This window comes from Anarhichas minor, unplaced genomic scaffold, assembly GCF_050575085.1.
Source record: "Anarhichas minor isolate MPS153535 unplaced genomic scaffold, ASM5057508v1 ptg000027l, whole genome shotgun sequence".
Lineage (NCBI taxonomy): Eukaryota > Metazoa > Chordata > Actinopteri > Perciformes > Anarhichadidae > Anarhichas > Anarhichas minor.
The window spans coordinates 6,282,816-6,303,817 of NW_027466473.1; the positions used below are offsets into that span (position 1 = coordinate 6,282,816).

The 21,002-nt window shown below is 42.1% G+C and overlaps 1 protein-coding gene across 1 annotated transcript in view; it reads right to left on the reverse strand.

The window, feature by feature from the left end:
• LOC142960487 (vacuole membrane protein 1-like) overlaps nucleotides 1-21,002 on the reverse strand; it is a 53,046-nt gene that overhangs the window by 15,557 nt on the left and 16,487 nt on the right. The window contains exons 6-10 of the mRNA XM_076102339.1: nucleotides 17,144-17,386; nucleotides 13,280-13,411; nucleotides 4,608-4,688; nucleotides 4,255-4,371; nucleotides 718-779 (exon numbers count right to left, since the gene is read on the reverse strand). Of these exons, the coding sequence (XP_075958454.1) occupies nucleotides 718-779; nucleotides 4,255-4,371; nucleotides 4,608-4,688; nucleotides 13,280-13,411; nucleotides 17,144-17,386 (635 nt within the window). The remainder of the gene's footprint in view (nucleotides 1-717; nucleotides 780-4,254; nucleotides 4,372-4,607; nucleotides 4,689-13,279; nucleotides 13,412-17,143; nucleotides 17,387-21,002) is intronic.

Consider the following 21,002-nt stretch of genomic DNA (forward strand, 5'->3'; position numbering starts at 1 on the left):
AAATCACTCTCGTCTGTAACTCAAGCTCGATATTTTCTTTCCTCCCAAGACGTTTCAAGCTAATACACATTAGTGCACATACTGTCTGAGTGGTCTGACACCTGAAGGGCCTTATTTTATTGAAAGAATGAAAGGTTGGATCAGCGTAAACCATCTTTGGACACTCAGCAGAGGCCCTCTCTGTTGGCTTGAGCTCCCTATTAGATCAGGCAGGTCGGTAGGAGCAACAACAGTGTGTCATGAGAGAAAAAGCACAGGGGAGGTTTCTATGACAGACAAGAGTTCATAACGTCTTGTGAAGAAACTAGAACAAGTTCATGCCCATAGTCATCCAGTGAAAAATCCCAGCCATGAATCACAATGTAGACTATAACGGCAGAGTGAGGAGGCCCAACGGAGAACATAATGTGACAAAGCCTCAACGTCTGCACAAAGCATTGCAAGCAGGATAAAATAACAAGACATCTTCCAAAAAAGAAATCACCATGTTTAATTCAAAGCCACCTCTGACTCTACATGACCTTCATCAGAGTCACAAAGAGGAGGAGGCAGATTCCACACAAAGGGACACGGCCACCAAAAAAAAGTCCGTCAACCGTCAAGTTTGGCATCAACTCTTTTATGTGTGATAGCTGCACACCCCACAGGGTACTTTTGGTGAGCAAATAAACACACACACACACACACACTGACAGACACAAATTGAGGCCTACTCACCCGATGAGGGAGACCATCTGCTCCACTATGTTCCTGCTGAAGGTGACGATCACAAACAGTTTCTGTATGACAAAGAAACACACAGAAAGAGCGAGTCAGTTACTGAACCATGAGGTCACTGCTGGGGCGCAGAACAAGGCATCATGTGCATCATAGTTTGATCAGTAATTCTTAAACTCCCACTCTCACGGACAATCTCACACACACACACACCCTACCCATTATGCCCGAGCCCATGCCTTGGTCCGCCACTGCGGTTTGGTCTAAAAAGCAGTCATGAAGGGCAAGGAATAAAAGGCTTAGGCTCTATGACACACAACCAACACAGTACACTAGGTCAGCATATCACACCAGAAGACAGAGAGTGTGTGTGTGTGTGTGTGTGTGTGTGTGTGTGTATAAAGGATTGGATGGATAGAGCAGCAGAGGAATCAAAGGAGATGTGTCATTGCTTCAGAGGGGGGCTGGAGGCCGGCTCCTGTCCGCTCTGATTCCTGCTTAGTCATCGGGCCAGAAAGGCAACTGGCAGCCATTCTGGCTCATATCAGCCCTGTGTCCTCCTGCAAGGGGGCAGGGACATGCACCCAATAATTTACCTGATTATTTTCAAAGGTCCTATACTTGCCCTCTTGAATTGTTACTGAGTTCTTATAAACAAACATGCGTTTTGACCACTAAAAATGTGGTTTGATCCAGTAACATCTAGGTTGCCTTCAACATGCCATTAGAAAGGCTTAACCCAACAGAGCTTTTGGCGGGTCCATCATTACAAACTTATGTTGTGCAGAAAAGGATTGTTCAAACCCACAGAACCTTATTTTAAATTCTAGTCCAGATCCCAAGGTTTCCAAAGATACTAAATATATACAGCCGAATTACAGGGACAAGTGTATAAAATGACATATGAGATGAGACATCTAGAATTTTCCATTTTATGTAATGATGGAGCCATAAAGATTTCACTCCATATAAATGTGTAGCTTCAGTTTGTTTCACATTAAAAGATATATTCTGCTGTTGAAAAATGTCTTATCTAACTTGGGCCACAATTAGTCAAATGTTATTTAGTTCCACCTTATTTCACTTGAAGTAGAATTGATCCTCATGACAATCAGAATATTCGTTCAAGATGCTTTTGCAACAGGCTGATACTGATCAAATACAATGAAACACTACTTTCTGACATGCAGATCTGTCTCAATTATGGACCTCCACTGGCTATTGAGTGCTGAATATATTGATTAGAGGTTTTAAAGTGCAGATGCTGTAAACTGGCCAAATTGGGAGGATTAGAGTGACCACCAACAACTTCCATGGCATTTAAAAAACAATGAAAGTGTAGAATGGAAAAAAATGTAGAACATATACAGAGTAAAATAAACGAGACTATAAATGAAGTCCCATCAGTGCAACACCCACAACGTCACAATGAAGATAACAATGATAACAATGGTTACAATGAAAATAACAATAACGATTTTAATTTCATGTGACAGCAGTCTTTGATCAGCTCTGTTACAGTGTTCTTTGTCAGGTTATGTAACAGACCATCTGGGTCATACATGTCCTTTGCTAGTCTTGTAATTTGTGTGGCTGTTCATTGAAGGTTAGACAGAATTAGTGAGTCGCAGTCAAACTGTTACGGCACAGTAAGTAAATCCCCTCATGACAATTTTAGTTATGCACCTAAATATTGATTTTGTGCACCCACATCTCTTCAAACGGCACTGAGAAATGTTATCCGTCGTCCCACATTAAGCATGGAGGAAGGGACGGCAACATGGCCGACACAGGGAAGCTGACTAAGAGGCCTTAAATGTGTCTGCTGGGAAACTGACGGTGACACCGTCTGCACTCGCTAATTTCAGTTAACTGATAACACTACAGCTACGCACATTCCAGTCACAACCAGTTTGACACATACACACACACTCACACTAACAAGAGGGAAGCATTACATCATTTCCCAATCGTTTACAGAAAAGGAACACTCATTATCACAAACCAGCAGGTGCACTGAGTGAATTGACAGTAATAAGGAGAGTAGTGCACCCTGCGTTAACAGTCGTGTTAACAAGTCAAAGGGTATAAAACATCTCTCTCATTTCTCTTTCGCTATATGACAATCCGTATCCTCTCACGCTCTTCTGTCGGACTGCTGTCTATCTCAAGGGCCCCACGAGATCTTCCATGACATCACCCATGGATGTCATGGAAGTGACCTGCAGCATCATAAAGGCGCTGACGTTGTATCCATTCAAAAGTGGACATTCAGACGTGCGGCTTAGTGAGCATGAAAGGTGGAGGCAGGGCAGAACAAAAAAGCCTCTCCTTGGAGACTAGTGAGAACACACCTGAATCACAGGTACAACAAAAAACAAAACACGCTTTGAAGCATTGAGTTTTTTACGCACACACACACACACACACACCACAAGCCTCAAAATCCCCCTTTTGTTCCCTCTTGGCCGTTGAGGGACACCGTCACCTGCTCTGCAGCGTGCTTTCCTCTAATACTTCTTGTTTTCTGCCCACACGCTGTAAACTGCAGAATTATTTGCATTAGAAGCAAAAGCTGAGCTTGAAGAAAATGAAACCAAGCAGCTACCGGAGAGATTGGGACCCCTGGAAATGCCGGAGAGCAGGGTGAAGTCTTTCTTTCCGTGAGCGAGGGAGGGACACACCTCTGTCATTGGGGGCCCCCTGGGACCCCTGGGTGTAATCTGGTACTGTTCCTGCCATGCATGCAACCCCCCACTCTCCCCCTCCCAGATCTCTCCCTCTCTCTTTCTCCATCACCTCCCACTGACAATGTTTATCAGCTTCAGCCTGTGCTTACTAGGTTCGACCCCCCACCCAACCTTCTTTCTCAGTTTGGTGCAGGACAATGCTTTCTGCATAAGATAAGGAATGAGGCAAAATAAAAATAAAAAGCTTTGCTTTTAACCCTTTCTCTCTGAATCACAGTGAGCCGATTCCAACGTTTGCTAAGAAAACAGAAAGTGGAGCCTCCGACGGTAATCACAGACATACTGCAAATTCCTGGACACAAATTGAGGATTTTCCAGGATTAGAAGGAACGTTTGGGATGCCAAGTCTCCTAACAGCACTTTCTTATTCAAGGGTAAGGATGTATCCTTTAGTTTCACATAAATTCTCAATCTGCCGTAGTCTGACTGGTCTACTGTACAATGCACTGGGGGTGCAGCAGCTGCGATCACAAAATGGTTGACTCCCCCTACTTTGGCCTCACAAAATGGCCTCCTTGCTACCAGCCGACTACAGTACAGAGAGGCTTGTGCATGAGTGTGATTCAATATTCAACACACTCTGCGCCCTCTGAACAATATTAAAGAAAACAAATCTCAAACTTTGGCACGAACACGCAGTTTCTCTCGGAAAGATGCGAGACCAACACAACTTATCCAGCGCTGTGAAAAGAGTGCTTTGCTGTACGCAAGTCTGTATTTTCAGTTTTGGATAAATCCCTCCTGGCCTTATTTAAAATAGATTTATAGAATTGTTACTGCAGCTCACCTGAATGTGCATTTTGATGACTGCTTTCCCAACGAGAGTTGCACCAAAAAAAGTCCAGAAGGGGACCAAAAAATGTCCACATGTTATTCCTGCCAGGTCAAACAAGGGATTGGGAATCTGGGGGGGGGAAACAATAGAGACGATAAGACTTGATATTGTGTAAATTCACCTCAAGAACTACAAAACAAACCACACAGAGAAAGTGCATGAAACAATGTAGCACAGCATTGAAATGTATTCCATCTGTATTCTACAGGTTCAAAGCTTTGTGAGCAAGATAAAATGATTTAAAGCGTTGAAACGCCATAATGGGGATGAAGAATATGAAATATAAAGAAAAAGGTTTGACTTACAGAAGCACAGGCTAGAATCCCAAAGAAGCCGACCCTCTGGATGAGCTGCTGCACCGCTACTTTTGCTCGGGTGGCAAAGTCCTGAAAAAGAGCACAAGTGGGAAAAATGTGTGATTAAATGATCACGAGACACGTGGCGATGTGTAGCTGATACCGATCACATACTGTGTGCATCATTTACACATTGCTTTATTTACAGGAGACATTGATTTTTACAACACAGCTAATTGCAAAATAACAATAATTTATTATTCTAATTATTGTTGAACAGCTTCTATCAGACACATGTCACACGGCCTTTACTGTATAAATACTGGACTATGTCCGACAGATTAAAACAGTTTAAAATGATTATTACGGATTTATATTTCACACGATAAATAATTCACAATTCATTTCTGGTACATTTCAGATTGATAAGTAGATTTGTTTGGATTCAAATAATAAATTGGGCTCCTGGAACATTTATTTAAGAGCAGTTTAGAGCAAAGAGGTTTTTTTTAAGCATTTCTGTGGAAGAGGGAATATCCCAGAAGTGTGTAAACTAAGTGTGTGTAGCCAGCTGGAATGATTTTTAATGAATGCTCTGAAGCCCATTCAAATGCCACATTAAATCAAACAAAACATTTTGGATCATATCCGAATTTAAGATAACATTTTATAATCAAATATCTGCTTTTAGGATTTCTCCATCATCTTCTGAATGTTGATGTTTCAGCTTATTTAAAAACTATTGTTGCTTACTGACATTATTTCTTTTCCATTTTATATTTAAAAACATATTAGTGTCCAAATGAAACGAAAAATGAGTGAACAGTCCTTTTTTTAAATCTCTGCTTGTTTTTAAATGAGAACAAGCTGCAATTGGAGGTTTTTGTACCTCCTGTAAATGTGCCCCCATCAAACAGTTGAAATCTATTATTGAACTACATAGATTACAACTGACAAGCAGAATAATTAGATACTCAGAAATTACACGTACAGCTGTGCAAACTGCTTTGAACATGAAAATACATATATTTGAATGAGATGTGCATCGAGTGATTTTCACTTAGTAAATCTTAGAATGTGTTTCTAAACCCTCCCAAGTTTCCGTGCTTCATTTTAAATGATAAAAAACTCTAAAACCCTGTCCCCAAACATGCACTTTAAAATATTTACACGGTTTTAATTAGAATTTTTCTACATTCACCAAAATAAATGTGTAAGTGATGAGGAGCTCTTGGTGAAGTAAGTTGCCTGCTTGTGTATATCTATCCCAAAAAACATTTACTGACCTGAAAATAAACAACTTGTTAAAGGGAATATCTATTTATTTAAATGTTTGAATGGATAAGGTGGGTTTCACAATTAAATTAAGTCCTGTGCTCAATTCATGACCGTCCTGCCAACATAAATATCTTCATGTTCCCGGCTATAAAACCCAGATTCACCTGCCACAAACTCTAAAATAATTACAAGGCTCAACTGCTGCTTTATTCTGTGAAAGTTTCTGAACTGGTTGTAGCATGTATGTGTCCAACATCTAGTGCCAGTTATTAATTCCACTGTCACTGGGAATCTGTGAACAAGAGAACAGACTCTGGTCATTCCAGTGACTCACAGATTCTTGCTTTTTCTGCTGGTCTTGCCCTATTCCTTCCTGACGGGGAACAAAAGCCTCTTTTCAAAGCAATGTCACTGATTTTTTTCCCCAATATACCTTTTCTGGGAAGAGGAGCCGTAATCTGTTTGGATTTGGACTAAATTGTTCTGGGAACACAGTGGGGATGCAAAGGAAAGCCCTGATGCAGGACACTTCATATTTCTGGAAGACGCATTCAATATCTAGGTAATTTATGAGATGATTACTTCCATACGATGCTAGATTTGCCATTATTACATTTAAATTCATTGTTTTTTGTACAGAAATTCTTTGATTCTGAGTGGAAATCAAAACTCTTAAAATAATCAAAGATACCGAGGACATAAAATATATTCGATACAAGACTTTTTATATTGTAGCCTTTAAGAAGTTAGTAATTTGATATGTTGGCAGTATATATAGATTGTACAGCCAAAAACATCAGAACGGCTTTCATTCGTTATATTTGTCTGAACTTATCTTGAAGTTGTTGCACTTTTTCATGAAAACAAAATGTTTCTTTATTTGCAAAGTTAATGTAATAACTTTATTACTGCTTTTTTTAAATGCTGTGAAGTTCAAAATAGATCAAAGTTATTTTTAATTTTTATAAATGATATTTAAGTCATATTGGATTTTGCTGAAGCATTTGTTTACGCAGCTCTTTATAAGCAACAGCTGTCTTTTTGTGGAATAAAACCTTAAATGTATGTTTACTCTATCCGTACATAAAATTGTGCTAAAAAATAAGATATTTAAATGCTTTAATTTAAATCAGTCTTTTACTGTAACACATTAGTATATTATAGATTGCTCTGACTCTATGAAAGTATGAAGAAGTTTCACATTAAAAGCATCTTTTTGTGCCTATTAAACAGAATAGAAGTGAATGTGAAGCACTCAGTTAATTATTGCAAATACAACTGCTGATAAAAGAAATGTATGAAGGTTTTTGTTGCAAACTAAGATATCCTCTATTTAGGAAAATTCACACTTCCACTTTAACTGTTGATATGAACACATATTTATGTTGGTATTAAAAGGAACTTACAACTTAAGACATTTAGAAAATAGTTTATTTTTCCTTAACCAAATCATTTATGTTTTCATAATGTTTTCTGATGTTTTTAATATAGCAAAGTATTTCCCATAAAATGCATCCAGCGCATTTTTGAATGAAACTCTCGAATAGTTAGTGGCCTGTGTTATTATTTTATGTTATGTTTAAGTATCCTTAATGAGTGTTTCCCACTGAAAGCATATCTTTCCGGCCGAAAATAATATCGAATCAACTGACAAAAAAACAAAAGCAAAAAGCCTATATTCATATGAACATACAAGAAAAAAAATGGTTTTCTTTTGAAAAGTAAGGCCTCAGTTTCTAAAACATCATATTCATTTCAACCAGGGGAGGGGGCGGGCAATACACGATCATACCTAATATGGTCAACAAAACCAGTACAGTGCTGATGACCATTTTTACGGGGTGCAACCAAGCGGACAGGAAACTTGAGAGACATGGGAGGTCGCCTAATAAGGTGGTGGTGGGGGGAGCGAAGGGACACAGAATCTGATTGGTTCACAATTTGAATTTCTGCCTGCACTGACATCCAATCATGAAGGTTGCTGCTTGTACTTGCCTGTCGTTTTAATTCTAGCCTGTCCCTGTGTGTGCATACGTGTGTGTGTGTGGGCATGTGTGTGTGTGTGTGTGTGAGTTGCTCAGCTGGTGGGAGACAGGGAAGGAAGGAATGTGTATGGATGGTTTACAGCTGAACCGCTGAGGACTGTTGTCTGGACCGGGGACACCAGACGACTGCTGGTGTTGCAGTGCGGGCAGAGCCCTGCAGAAACAATTAGTGCCATGGAGACGGCCTGTAAATCCCATTTATTTTGTGACATCATGACGCATGCATTGTTTACATTAGGTGCCGTAGTTAAGCTATTGGCTCCCGCAATGAGAGCCGGGATGAAAATATCCCCGCAGCGTGAACAAAGGGTCCCCGAGGAGGTGAGGGGAGTGCGTACATGTGTGTGTGTGTGTGAACTTGTGACACTGTGATTTACTATAATTGAACTATGTACTTGGACTCTCTCTCTGTTCTGCATTTCTAAACCAGGAGAAGCGTCTATCTTGGATGGCTGGGGTTCAGACATTCAGACTCTGTTGTTGGCAGCTTATGGAAAATCACCATCTTTGCTAGGCAGCTTGCCAAGGGTTGCCTGGCTCCCCCACCCCCTCCCACCCCCGTCACCGCCGGCCTGCAGGGCTGGGCTTAGCAGCAATTACATTTGGTAAGATCTTGTCAAGGGTGCAGCGTCATTAAAACTGTGGAGGTTTTGGTTCCAGATTTGGCTGAACGGCACAGATGCTCCACTCGCAGTCTGCACAGTCACCCCACATGGCGCCCAGCTCTGTGGGGAACTGAGCCCCATTTTATTTGAATAATCAAACTCCACGCGCTACTCACAAACCATAATTTACCGGTTTTGTGTCTTACTCTTTTAAATGAAATGGTACAGCAATCTGTGCATCGTTTCAAACATGATAAATGTGCCACATCTGTTTTGATTTAATCACAGCAAATATACCGTCGTTTATTTGATCTAATAAATGAGGAATAGCAGAATGTTCGTCACAATATTAGCATTTATGGAATTATGGCACCTGGAACATTAATTGAAAATTGATTTAATTCTCATTTTCAATTCAAAAATAGGTTTCTGTGGTTACAGTTGCCAGGTGATGACAGCTATAAAAAGAAATATTTACTAGATACAGAAACCCCCAAAAAATAAAAGGACTAATGTTTCTTTATTTTGTGGATTTACTGATATACTGTCAGGTTGAGTTTCAAGTGTCAGGATTGTGAAAGAACTATGATAATAACATTTGTTTTATTTGGCTGTTTTATCATCTGAAATGCTTTATTGTACGATGTGATATTATTTTGGATTTGCTGGAAAGTTGGTCAGGAGGTTCTCTCATAAAAAAAGTGGACTTGTAGTGAAAAGGTTGACAAAGCAAACACTTTGTTTTCAGTAGTCTTTAGTAGTGCTGAGGGGGTACAGAGTTCAAACAGACAAAAAGCAGGCAGCGACAAGGCACTCTGCTCCATGTGGAAATTTAAAGTGTAAGACAAGGAAAAATCTATGCATAGCCTACACAAGTCAACACCCACGCACATTTTTTTCTCCCCCTCTCTCTGTGTTTTCTTTTTTTTTTCTCAATGAAAGTCTTTCACACAGAAGACACACATCTCCCAAAGCGGCTGTGAGCCCCCCGACACGAAGATGGCTAAAGTTCATCTCATTAACTCCTGACAAGCCCGCGCCTGCTCTCTCTGGCACAGGAAGTGGAGTGATTAAGGACTCCTGACGCAATAGAAGCTACGGTCCCCTTTCAAGAAAAAAGAAAAGCTACGCATTCAAATCTATCCGGAAGCGTGCACGTGCAAGCACACGCACACACACACACACACACACACACACACACACAAAAAAAAATGCACCCCTGAGTCCACGTTGACAAATTCTTTAACAAGCTGTGGTTAAAGGGAAGCTGGTTTTACTCTGACTCACCCCCCTCCTTTCAAACAGTTTACTGGAAATAAAGAGGGAGGAGGAGGGAGGGGGCATTTTCAGAGAAGTCACGTGACGGGGCCGGGCAAACCACAGCACAGAGAGCCTTTGAGTGCAGTAGGCCAGGGGGGAAGGCAGGCAGGCATACGCCCAGCGCAGATGGCCCTGATTTGAGTTACAGGAGATACAATCCTGGGAGTTGGCAATCAAGAATTCACAGCCTGTTAACCCCTTCCGTGCCGGATGTAAAAAAAGAACACAAGCCAGGAAATAACTACATTATCAAGTTACAAGCATGGACTCGGTCCTTGCAGGATCCTCCGAGATGGTCTGTGTCGATACGGAGGATTCCTCTGCAGCGCACCGGGCGCTCTCGCACTGAGCTTAAGATTTAAGAGGGGAAAAAAGCTGATGTTCATGACATCAGCGTCTGGAGCTGTTAGAGAAGGCATGACTTCATTATTTTTGAATAGCTCTGTTGAATGAATGAGAAAAAAAACCCAGAGTGCTCTGCTGCCGTGCATCACGTGCACTTGTGGCAGGAAGTTGGCACGTGCAAGATGGGAGAAATACCACGGGGTTTAAATCAAAGCTCTGGCACCTACAAGCCTCTGTGACTTGAGCGGAGGGCACGAAGTCAGCATCTCAATCCAGCTCTGCTGCCACAGGGTGGAGTGCATGTGTGTGTGTGTGTGTTTGGAGGGGGGTAGGGTTGAAGGGGTAACATCCTTGAGGACAAAATTTAACCACTTCCACTCTGATACAAAACGATCCAACGATACCACAGTTTCTCCAATCCAATCCCAGTGGAGTCTGTTTCCACTTTGGCCTACTACTACTACTGATTTCCAGCTTTCAATCAAAACCTCTGACACAAATCCATTGCAGATGAACGCATCCGTGTCCACCTTAAAAGGTGAAAAAAGGGTAAATCAGAGAGGTGTTGCGGGATCTCCTTGAGCGGAAGAGGGAACCCTGAGAACATCCGAGTAATGGTAAAAGCCCTGGTGAGAGAAAAAATGTTTCCGTATGTGGCAGGTCCTCTCTGGTGATCGCAACCTGCCTCCAGATGCTGTCCAATCACACGAGCACACATTACATACATACATACACACGGCTGCCAGATATCATCAGAGAGAGAGAGAGAGAGAGAGAGAGAGAGAGAGAGAGAGAGAGAGAGAGAGAGAGAGAGCAATGCACAGTGGGAGACTCACGGAGTGCGTGAGAAAGAATAAGAGAAGAGAGGGACAGAAAAAGAAACAATGTCAGAGAGAGAGAGAGAGAGCGCGAGACTGAGGCTGTGTCCTGAGAGCTGCACGCAGCGTCACTTCTAATCTGCACTCGCAAGGATGCGAGACAAACAGGCGATGCTCCTCCTGCATCACACTGTTCGTTTGTTTGGATAAAGACACGCCGAAGCTCTTCGATGTTGAGACGATCATTTAGACAAAATCTCCTCTCCCCCCACGCCGCCTGTTTGTCACGCTCTTCCACCGCCTCTACTCTTTTCTGGCAGTTTTGGTGGAAAGCGCCACTATATCAGTAGGTGATGTCAGCGCTCCAGTCTCAAACATGTGGTCCGAACACCAGGACTGCTGTTGGTGCCAACCTGCCCAGCTGTCCACAGCATTAGTAACAGTGGAACTTTCAGCAGGTGCTGCTCCCCTGCCCTTTGATAACCATCAGCACGGATTCTTCTCGCCACGTTTTCTTGTGACTTCCTCCAAATTGTTTCAGTATCAGTGTCTCAAAAGGTCTCTTCAGTTTGCGTGCTGGGAGTCAGCTAAACTATGCTGATAATGAATGAAAAATTGGTTGATGCAATATTTATCTTTAGAAGAACAACACTCAACTTACACACATACAGCACATCTACAGTGCTCAATGCATCCTTTATGAGTATTCAATGCTTTTAGGGATTCACATGCTTTTATTATTTTTTTTAAATGTTGAACTGTATACTTTGAAAAACAGTTTTATTAAAGCTAAACATGCTGTTTGGACCAATGTCTACAAAGTAAGGGAGTGAGTTTTGTAAGTATGTGACCTAGCCAAAGGCAAAATAAATGTAGTGACACCAGTGATTGAGCATTGGTGACACATTCTTTAACAAGACATTAATTGCAGAGGTTCCTAAGCAGGTTGATCTGGGAGAGACGAAAGGGAGAGAACCAATAGTGACAATAGAGACAATAGTGGTGAAAATAAAACACATTAGAGGACTTTTTTTAATAATTTGTCAAATTGGGATGAGTGAAATACATTTGAAATACATTTTTGTGACATACACAGTAACTATTCCATATGTTCTGGAAACCGTGGCTACATTTGAATTAATGACTTAATATAGTTTGGGGAATTTCTTCTTCTAGTGACCAGAGACACACTTTTCAGGCTTACTGCATTATCAAAGACAGCTGGCAAGCACTGAATGATTCACATCTAAACTATGGCTTTACTGTTACTCATCCTGTCTGCATGCTGAAAAGTGAAATTAATACGAGAAACAAAATGAACGCTCCTCTGAATCACTCTGTAATCCCACATCTGGGATACCCTCATTAAAAAAAAACTGGATTTATTTCCTAACAGTCTGGAAAAGTCTGCTACAGTTTATTTACAAATACAAGAGTAAATGACAGCGCTGTAAAGTTCAAAACCATTAATGGATGAAGTTGTTTTTCTGCACTTGACCTGTCTGACTGTTTGACCCGCACTGTTGGAGAAACAACAGCATTCCTAAAGGATGAAGACAATCAGGACAGACAGGTCTGATGAAAAGCCTTTTCAAACCTACACGCATGTTTCCCTTCATTCCTCCTCCATTCATAATCACAAGTGGGGTGGAAAAATAAATATTTACAAAGAGCTGTTAGGCATTGTTGAAACATTTGCAGGGTTGTTTGATATGAGAACTTTTTATTACAGGGGATTTCAAAACGAACGGAAATGGCAGGAACATTTCACTCAAGTGCATCATTGCTGTTCTCATAGTCACATTGTTGTGAAAGCACTTCATTCCCGCTGTGGGAAGGTGGGGCTTGTTCAGTGGTCAACACACACACACACACACACACACACACACACACACACACACACACACACACACACACACACACACACACACACACACACACACACACACACACACAGGGTACAATGTGGGAATCTGGCACACCAAATTTCACTTCAGGGACTTTGCATTGGCCAATTTTAAAAATATCTAAACTAAAAAAAGATCAACACCAATAACGGAGGAATTAGAAATGAAATGGTAGAAGGGCAATGAATGCAAGTGCAAAAGAGCAGAGGGGAGAGAATGAATTGATCAGGTAGATGTAAAAGTTATAGCTTTACAAGATGAGTACTGTGGGGTTAGAGGGAGAAGGAGGAAGGTGCGGGGGGGGGGGTTAGATAACAGAGGGGGATGAAGGGACTGAAGATGAAGCAGGGAGCAGTGTGTCACCTGTGCAGACTGGGTCTGGTCCAGAATCTCCTCAAACCTCTGGTAGTCCTCGTCATCGGGCTCGGCGCCGGACAGCCGTGCCGCCCGGGCCATGAAGTATGGAGGAAGCTCTCCTATCGCTGTACCGGCACCCTGCTCAAACAGAAACACAGACACACACATGGAGTTTGTTAATTACTGCTGCTCAGCCTTTCAAAGTTCACTGTTTACAGCACTCCCTGGTGTTATGTGCTTCTGTATACTGTTTTGGAAACACAGGCTTCTGTCCCAACATGTCAATAAATCTGAATTTAACATTTTAAGAAAGAGAGATTTTAGTTGTTATGTACAGTACAGGCTTTTATTGGTCTGAATTGTATTAAATTGCATTTAGATGCTGTGGCTGATTGTATTGCTGAAATATATATTGTTTATTATGCATTTATTATTTATTATTAGAGTAGTTTAGTTGTAAAACTGCTATATTTCTCCAAATACCATGCTAATTATGATATCAACCACGTTACCATAGTTCCTGTGTAATATCAATATTCACTATCCAATGGAGCTTGCGCTGCTGTACGTCTGGGCTTGTGTGATCAGAGCACCTAATGGGAATAAAACGGAAAGAATTTACGAGGACGAAAATCCCACCGATTATTCAGCGATCATGGATACATAAAACACAGGCCCAGGGAAGGTGGAAAACCAGATGCAACTTTTAAACAGCATATCAACACACTGCACCGCTAACTGCTCTGCTCAAATCTACTTTGGACATGTGGAATGCAGTGTTTCTGGAGAATTTAAGGAGTGCGAACAAGCCCAGGGGGTCTAAAGGAACCAAGATATCAATATCTGACAGCCAAAAGGAGCTATATAGTAGCTTTAAAGCGAGCCTGTGTGATTGAGAGGGGCTTAACAGGAAGAAAGCGGAAGTGATTTGAGGGAAATAAATCCTCAGCACTTGGTCGGTTCAACAAGTTCATACCGCCAAAACATGAGGAGAGGGTGAGGGGGTGAGGGCTACAGACTTAATTAGCACAATGAAAACAGCCGCCAAGAAATGCAGTGTTTTTGGAGTTGCTCACAGCTCATTACTTTAATGTTTCCAGGCACAGGGGGAGAGTAGGGGTGCAAGGGGGTTGATAGAAGATGCTAAGGATACAGTCGGTGTAAGCTACAATTACAGATGGCATATGGATCATTTCAAGCCCCAACACATGCCTAACATCCTAAAAATAAATTAAATAAATGTAATTTAGTTGTTTAGGTGGAACACACACCGAATCACAGCTCCAATCTCTCTCCTAGAACATAACTAACTAATCACAGCCACATTACTTGTATGTAGCTGGATTGCTGAGCCAGAAAATGATTAGTGGGTAGTTAGCAACCATGGCAGCGACAACAAGCCCAAACAATCATTCTCAGGAGGCGGTGCTACCCCAAATACTGGCAGACTGCATTTTTAATCTGGACACCCTGTTCTCTTGTTAACACTGCCGTCTTTGATGAAATCTGCCAGTTTCTTTTTTATAATGGAGACGTGCCCTAATCTCCCTGGCAGCTGCTCCATTCAATAGCTGTGCCTCTGTTTGTGAGCGTGCGTGCGTCTGTGTGTGTTTGTGTTGGGGGCACTGAAAGGCGTCCACCTGCACAGTGGTGGTGTTTGAAGTGCAGCACTTAACGGAGCTGCAGTAGTGGACAGAGAGGCTTCAAGAGGGAACAGACAAAGCGACAAAGATAAAGAGAAAGGAGAGAGGAGGAGAAGAAGAGGTGCTGGGGAGGGGAATGTCTCATCACCAGTTGATCCAGAAGATGGGAGGCTGGCGGGAGGAGGAGGAATGCTGGCGTGGGCGCTTTGAAACTGTGGGCGCAACAGGTGTCTCTAGCTATAGAGCTGACAAGCCGAGGCCGAGGCCATGCCTGGCTGAGGTTACATGGGTGTGGTGGTGACTGCGTGGTGGGTATCGCATGGTAAATACAAGAGGATTGGGTGGCATGCACACACGCACACACTCCTATATCACACCTCAGAGCATGGTGCTGCTGCTGGTGTGGCTGCAGCTTGGCTCAGAGAAAATGTAACTCCAGTTTGAAGCCAGAAAAATTAACATAGTGTGTCAGCAAATCAAACACTTTTCTGACATACAGGATCGGTGTGCCTGCACACACACACTAAATGAAAGATGTATTACGAGGGAGTGTGTCTCATATAACGATATAAAGACATTATAAGATGTGAAAGCTAAGGATCACAGTATAATTAACGACAGAATCATTCTTTGATATTAGTTTATTATTAATATTTAGCTTAGCATGTAAAGAAATGGTTAATGCTAGGGTTAGAGGGTAGTGAATGAGTACCATCAATTAAAAGGCCTTTACCCAGTATTGTAGTGCAAATGTGTATTGAAATGATTATTCAGTTGAAACCTAAAATGTCTTTATTAGATGTGTATGTGTGCAATTTCCAATTTTGCATTTGTAAGTGTGTATGTAATTTAATGTATCACAAGCAATAAGGAAGCCTGGGGGGCAATCACAGTGGAGAGCAGGCTGTGAAAAGCCTTTCTGGTTCCCGTGCAGCTTCTGGTGAGGCAGTGGAGGAACTGTATTTCCCCCTCTCTTCCACATTATGCAGAACAGGGGAAACAGATAAAGAATCATAAAAGTCATATCGCGTGTCAGCGACCAAGTTCTCTTTTCTCAGTGTTTGGCAGTTCTGCCTTTCTCATGAAAAAGTTAACTGCCGGTAACAGTGGACATAAAAAGATACTGTAGTTACTGAGAAGTCTGTAGTGGAGTGTGACATATAGATCACTGTGGCACATGTCTGTTCTTGTGCTTTTTGGTGTTGGTGTGTGTGCGTGTGTGTGTGTGAGAGAGACATAGCAGCACAGGCCATTGTCAGCGGTTTCATGGCAACTCCGAGACATGTGTGAGTCAATGATAAACCACCACAGCCCCGGTCTAAATGTAACTACAGAAGGATGTTTGTGTGTGTCTAGCTCCAAGAACAGAAACAAACAATGTCATTTTTATATATTTCTGCTATAAATTGGTTAAATGTTTCTGTGGTTAAAAAAAGGTGGTATATTGACAAAATATTTCATCTTTCTCAGCAGCCACCAGGCTGGTTAGAGGTGTGAAACCACTAACATTGTATGAGGGAAAAGTCATGGTAAGAAGCTGGGGGTTTCCAAGCAAATGAGTTGTCAATGAATACATTTGCATGCACAGTTTGATGCAAATTTTAATCATTTAAAGCTCGAGCCTTTATTAGTGGAGATACTGCAAGAAATGAACAAGTAGTCGACAGGGATTCTTGAAATAGGGTGCAAGGACCACAGAGACTTTCACATAGTCAAAGGGAGATCTAAAAGATTAAAATATTTCTTTGTATTACGATGTTAACAGAGACAGAGAATACACAAGAATGGCCAAGTCATACTACTACTTACACACCACAGCATACAAAATAAATGATAACTAAGAAAAAACTGATGGTCTGACTTCTGCACCTAATTTGGGGTCCTTGGCGTGTATAGTTTGACGATGCCCTTTCAGTTTTGGTAGCTTTCATGTTTCTAATGACACCTTTCAAAACCCACTGGATAAATTCAAAAATGCATGGTGGTCAATGTGAAAACAAGACTGTTTTTCTTAGTGCCTGAAAAACTGACATTTGGGAGATATGAGGTTTTCACCTGACTGCAACAATATTTCAAAGCACACACTCGGAATACTGGTCAAAGCTGTGGCGGGTGTGCAAGGTCAATCCAAGCTGCGACTAAAACTGAGCCATGAGAAATGTTCATAAAAGCTTAGCTCTGTTCAGATGCCTGCAGTATGCACAGCTGGTGTGTGACAGCCACTCACCCACATACAAGCTTCGAGGCGGACTTTGGAGATGATGGTCCAGAGAGAGATGCTTCCCTGGATGACAGCTGACCCCACCAACCCGTCCGCCCCCGCGGCCTCCACGCCCACTCGCTCAGCATCAGAGTCTGGTGCTGGTGCTTTCGGCTGGGGACAGACTATTTGGTCCGGATAGGGCGGTTCGGGGAAATCCACCGAGCCACATTCATAGGCTGCCAAGGTCACCGATGCTATGTGTGGTCCCTGAGAAATAGAGAAAGACAAAGACACAGGCAGAGGGAGAGGAAGATGAAAAGAAAAGGAGAAACGAGTGAACAATGAGTGGGAGTTGTGAATCCACCTGTTGGAAGTAGTTTTGAGTCAGAGGAAGAACCCTTAGCATAAGGAGAAAGTCACAGATGTGAGTCAAATACTGATTGATAACATGAGGACAGTTACATGTGGGCCAGTATCTAGGCTGCGTCTCCTGTTGTTACTACAGCAGTGTAACGCTCTGACTTTCAAACCAAACTAGCATATAGAGTGGATGTGCCTTCTGCTTTCCTTTCTGTAGGAGTTAAATAGGCCATCAGGAAATGGAGGAAAAAATGCAACTTTGGTTAAGCTGAAGCGTTTCGCTGCTTCATGCTGTTTAAAGGCTACGGGAGAAGTGTCAACGGATAAAGAGTGGAGGGCCCCGGGTGGAAACAATCAAGGATGGAAACGAAAGCTGGGGTGTAGAAAGCCTTTGGTGTACACACACTCACCACACACACCATCTGTATACTCACTCACTCAAACAAATGCGCCTCAAAGAGATGTCAAGAACAACAACTGAAGAATACGTATTGTTTTATGAACACAGGAGATGATTCTCCACACCTTATATACCATACACGAACGACCGAGTGCAGCCGTCCGCCCACAGGAGGGCAATAAATAATGAAGAAAAAGAAGCAGGCTCTCAATACAGACTCTTTTCAGACTGAGCTTATTAATGTTTGACTGCTTCTGTTGTAAGAATCATACATTAGCATACTTAATTAAGGACCGGCAGTCTTTGATAGGGCCTGGTCTGGTTTACATTTCTGGCTCTTGTGTATTTACTCACTTCAATTACGCTTCCAGTGAGAAAACATAGGAGTCAAAGGAAGGAAGAGAGGTGCAGGTTGGATTTCTGGTGTGTAGTGAAAGTTGACTTAGCGGCCAGCTTTGTGTTTTTGTTCAAACCCTAAAACAAGTCATCCCAATATCCACAATACAGCCGAGTGAGGTCACACTCACAATTAAACTCAATTACACAGAAATACCAAAGTGAACAAGATCTCCATTTCAACACGCCTCTGGCATTTTGAAAAAAAAGTACCAGCAGTCTCCTTTCTCTAATTGCACCTCCATTATTACAAACATGAGGAATTCCTCATTAAATAATTTATCATACAAAGGCTGAATTTCTCTTATCACACATGTTCTGATGGGTGAATTCATGTAGGACACCTGTTTTAAAGGGTAATTCAATTTCCTATTTAAAACTACAACAATTGCTGTGAAAACTAAGCTATTCCTGCAGCGTAAGTTCACTCATCAAAGTCTGTTGTCTGAGAGGAACAAGGAACTATTTGTTCAAATAGCCGCCGGCCGTTCTACACCGACTCGCTACGACAATAAGGTTTATAACATTAACGTTATGCACAATGTTTGATTAAGTTTTACACTGAACAGGATCCGGCCAGGAAGAAAAGGTGACGTAACTTTGCATTTGTAAGAACGCATGTTACACACTGAACAATGATCTAGATGGAACTGAGATGACGGAGATTATCAAACAAGTGAGGAACACTCGTGTGATCCCTTCAAATAAAGGAGATCCACAGAGTGGACCGATTTAAGCGGGCCCTGTGTACTCTGTCTATTCTATGTGTTTACACTCATGCGTATGTGTGCAAGAATGGGTGCTCCCAGTGACGCACAGGGGCAGTTTGGCATTACGCAATGTAGCAAACCCGGGGTGGGGCTATAACTTCCGGAGCCGCATGGGACAAAGCAGGACAGGACGGGACGGGACGGGACGAGGAAGGGCACGACAGTGGCGTGTGAGGCAACAGGAAACAGCAATGCCTTCTCCAGGAAAAATGCACTCCTTTTAGATGATACAGATTCGTTTTTAAATAAACAGTATTAGTAAGCATCACAGTCACGTTTACATAAATTATTTTAAAAAAGCTGATGTTGATCTTTGCTGATGCTTGTTCACATACATTTTCTTACTAAAGCAGAAGACATATCTTTGGAAAATCTTTAGTGACCCAGAGGGAGAAGTCAAGAAACTCCCAGCACTGACCCAGTCAGACGTGATACTCCCCAGCCTCACATCCTCCCCAATGACTCTCAAGTGGGATCACACTGCCCTGACATATAGACACACACACACACACACACACACACACACACCTCAAGCAGAATGTTTGTGGCCAAGAAACACAATATTCATCTTGCTCACATCTTCCAAGTCTATCTCAGGTAATGTGTGTTTACCAAAAACACACAGACAGCCTGCCAACAGAGAGCATTGCGTGACTCCGAGTACCTGCTCGCTCTCTCTCTCTCTCTCTCTCTCTCTCTCTCTCTCTCTCTCTCATGCTGTGTCACTGCTTCTCACCTTACACAAAAGCCGAGTCCTCTTATGTTGTCCAGGTGACTCACCATTAATCTGCAGCCCAGCCTACAACATCCAGGTAGCTGCCCTGTCTCATTTTGTTTCTGACTTTAGGACACACACACATGCCTAAAAAGATATAGATAATGATTAATATAAGGGAAAAAATATAAACTACACAGTGGAGGAAGTCTATTTTTTTCCATCTCTGAAAGAGACCATTGTTCATTCTCATACACCATTTACTGTTTACTATAAACAAAGCAGTGGTGAGGGTTTGTGTGCGTGCTAAAATAACTATTCCAACTGCTAACTGTGTTTAATTTGAGATTTGCCAAATGTTGACGATGTTTGAAGCCACTAAAATACACATCGGTGCTGACAGGGGCACAAAGTTGCTGTTTCTGACCCGATGGGGTCCACAATGGAGGCACAGTGCTGGCATTCCTGTGGCGACCTGCAGAAACCAACGCCTGGCCTCCAGAATGAGTGTGATCCCCACTCCTCGATGTGAGTACATCCACACAGAATCTGGGAAGACACACGTAGTTTGGATCTGATAATAAAGACTCTGTCTGTGTGTGTGTGTGTGTGTGTGTGTGTGTGTGTGTGTGTGTGTGTGTGGACAACATACCATCACTAACTCTCTGGTCCTCCTGTAATTCAATTGACATCCTGAGCGACATCCTTGTATTCCAAAGTGGAGTTTTTAAAAATGTATTATCAGCTCAGAGTGAAATTGTGTGCGACAATAGAGGAAATAAAAAATGGTTTTGCTAAACCATTGACAAGAAGATGTCAACACCAACACATAGGCCTATTTGAGAACCAATAAAGGGACGGAAAAATATGAAAGCCATTCGCAGAGCCAAAGCTCATTAAATGGCCTGTTATAAAGTCAGCTACAGGTAGATATTAATAGGTAGTCATGTGGAATGTCAAGGTCTACTACAGACCTGCTATTTCTTGATGGTTAAAATGTTTTTCAGAACGATAAGTTCAACAGAAGAGCAAAGTGAATATTTGATTCCCTGTCTCCCTCTGTAACACTAATCCCATCTGCATGGCGCTTCAGTGAAAGCTACCCTGTGGAGTGTTTCACCACTATTAGTGCAAAGGAGCATTGTGTGTGCACAGAAGATGCAATACAAGTTCCCACCGCCGGTTTGCCTTATTCTGCTAGTTGGTGACGTTAGCGTGGAAAAATGAAGCAATGATTGATTT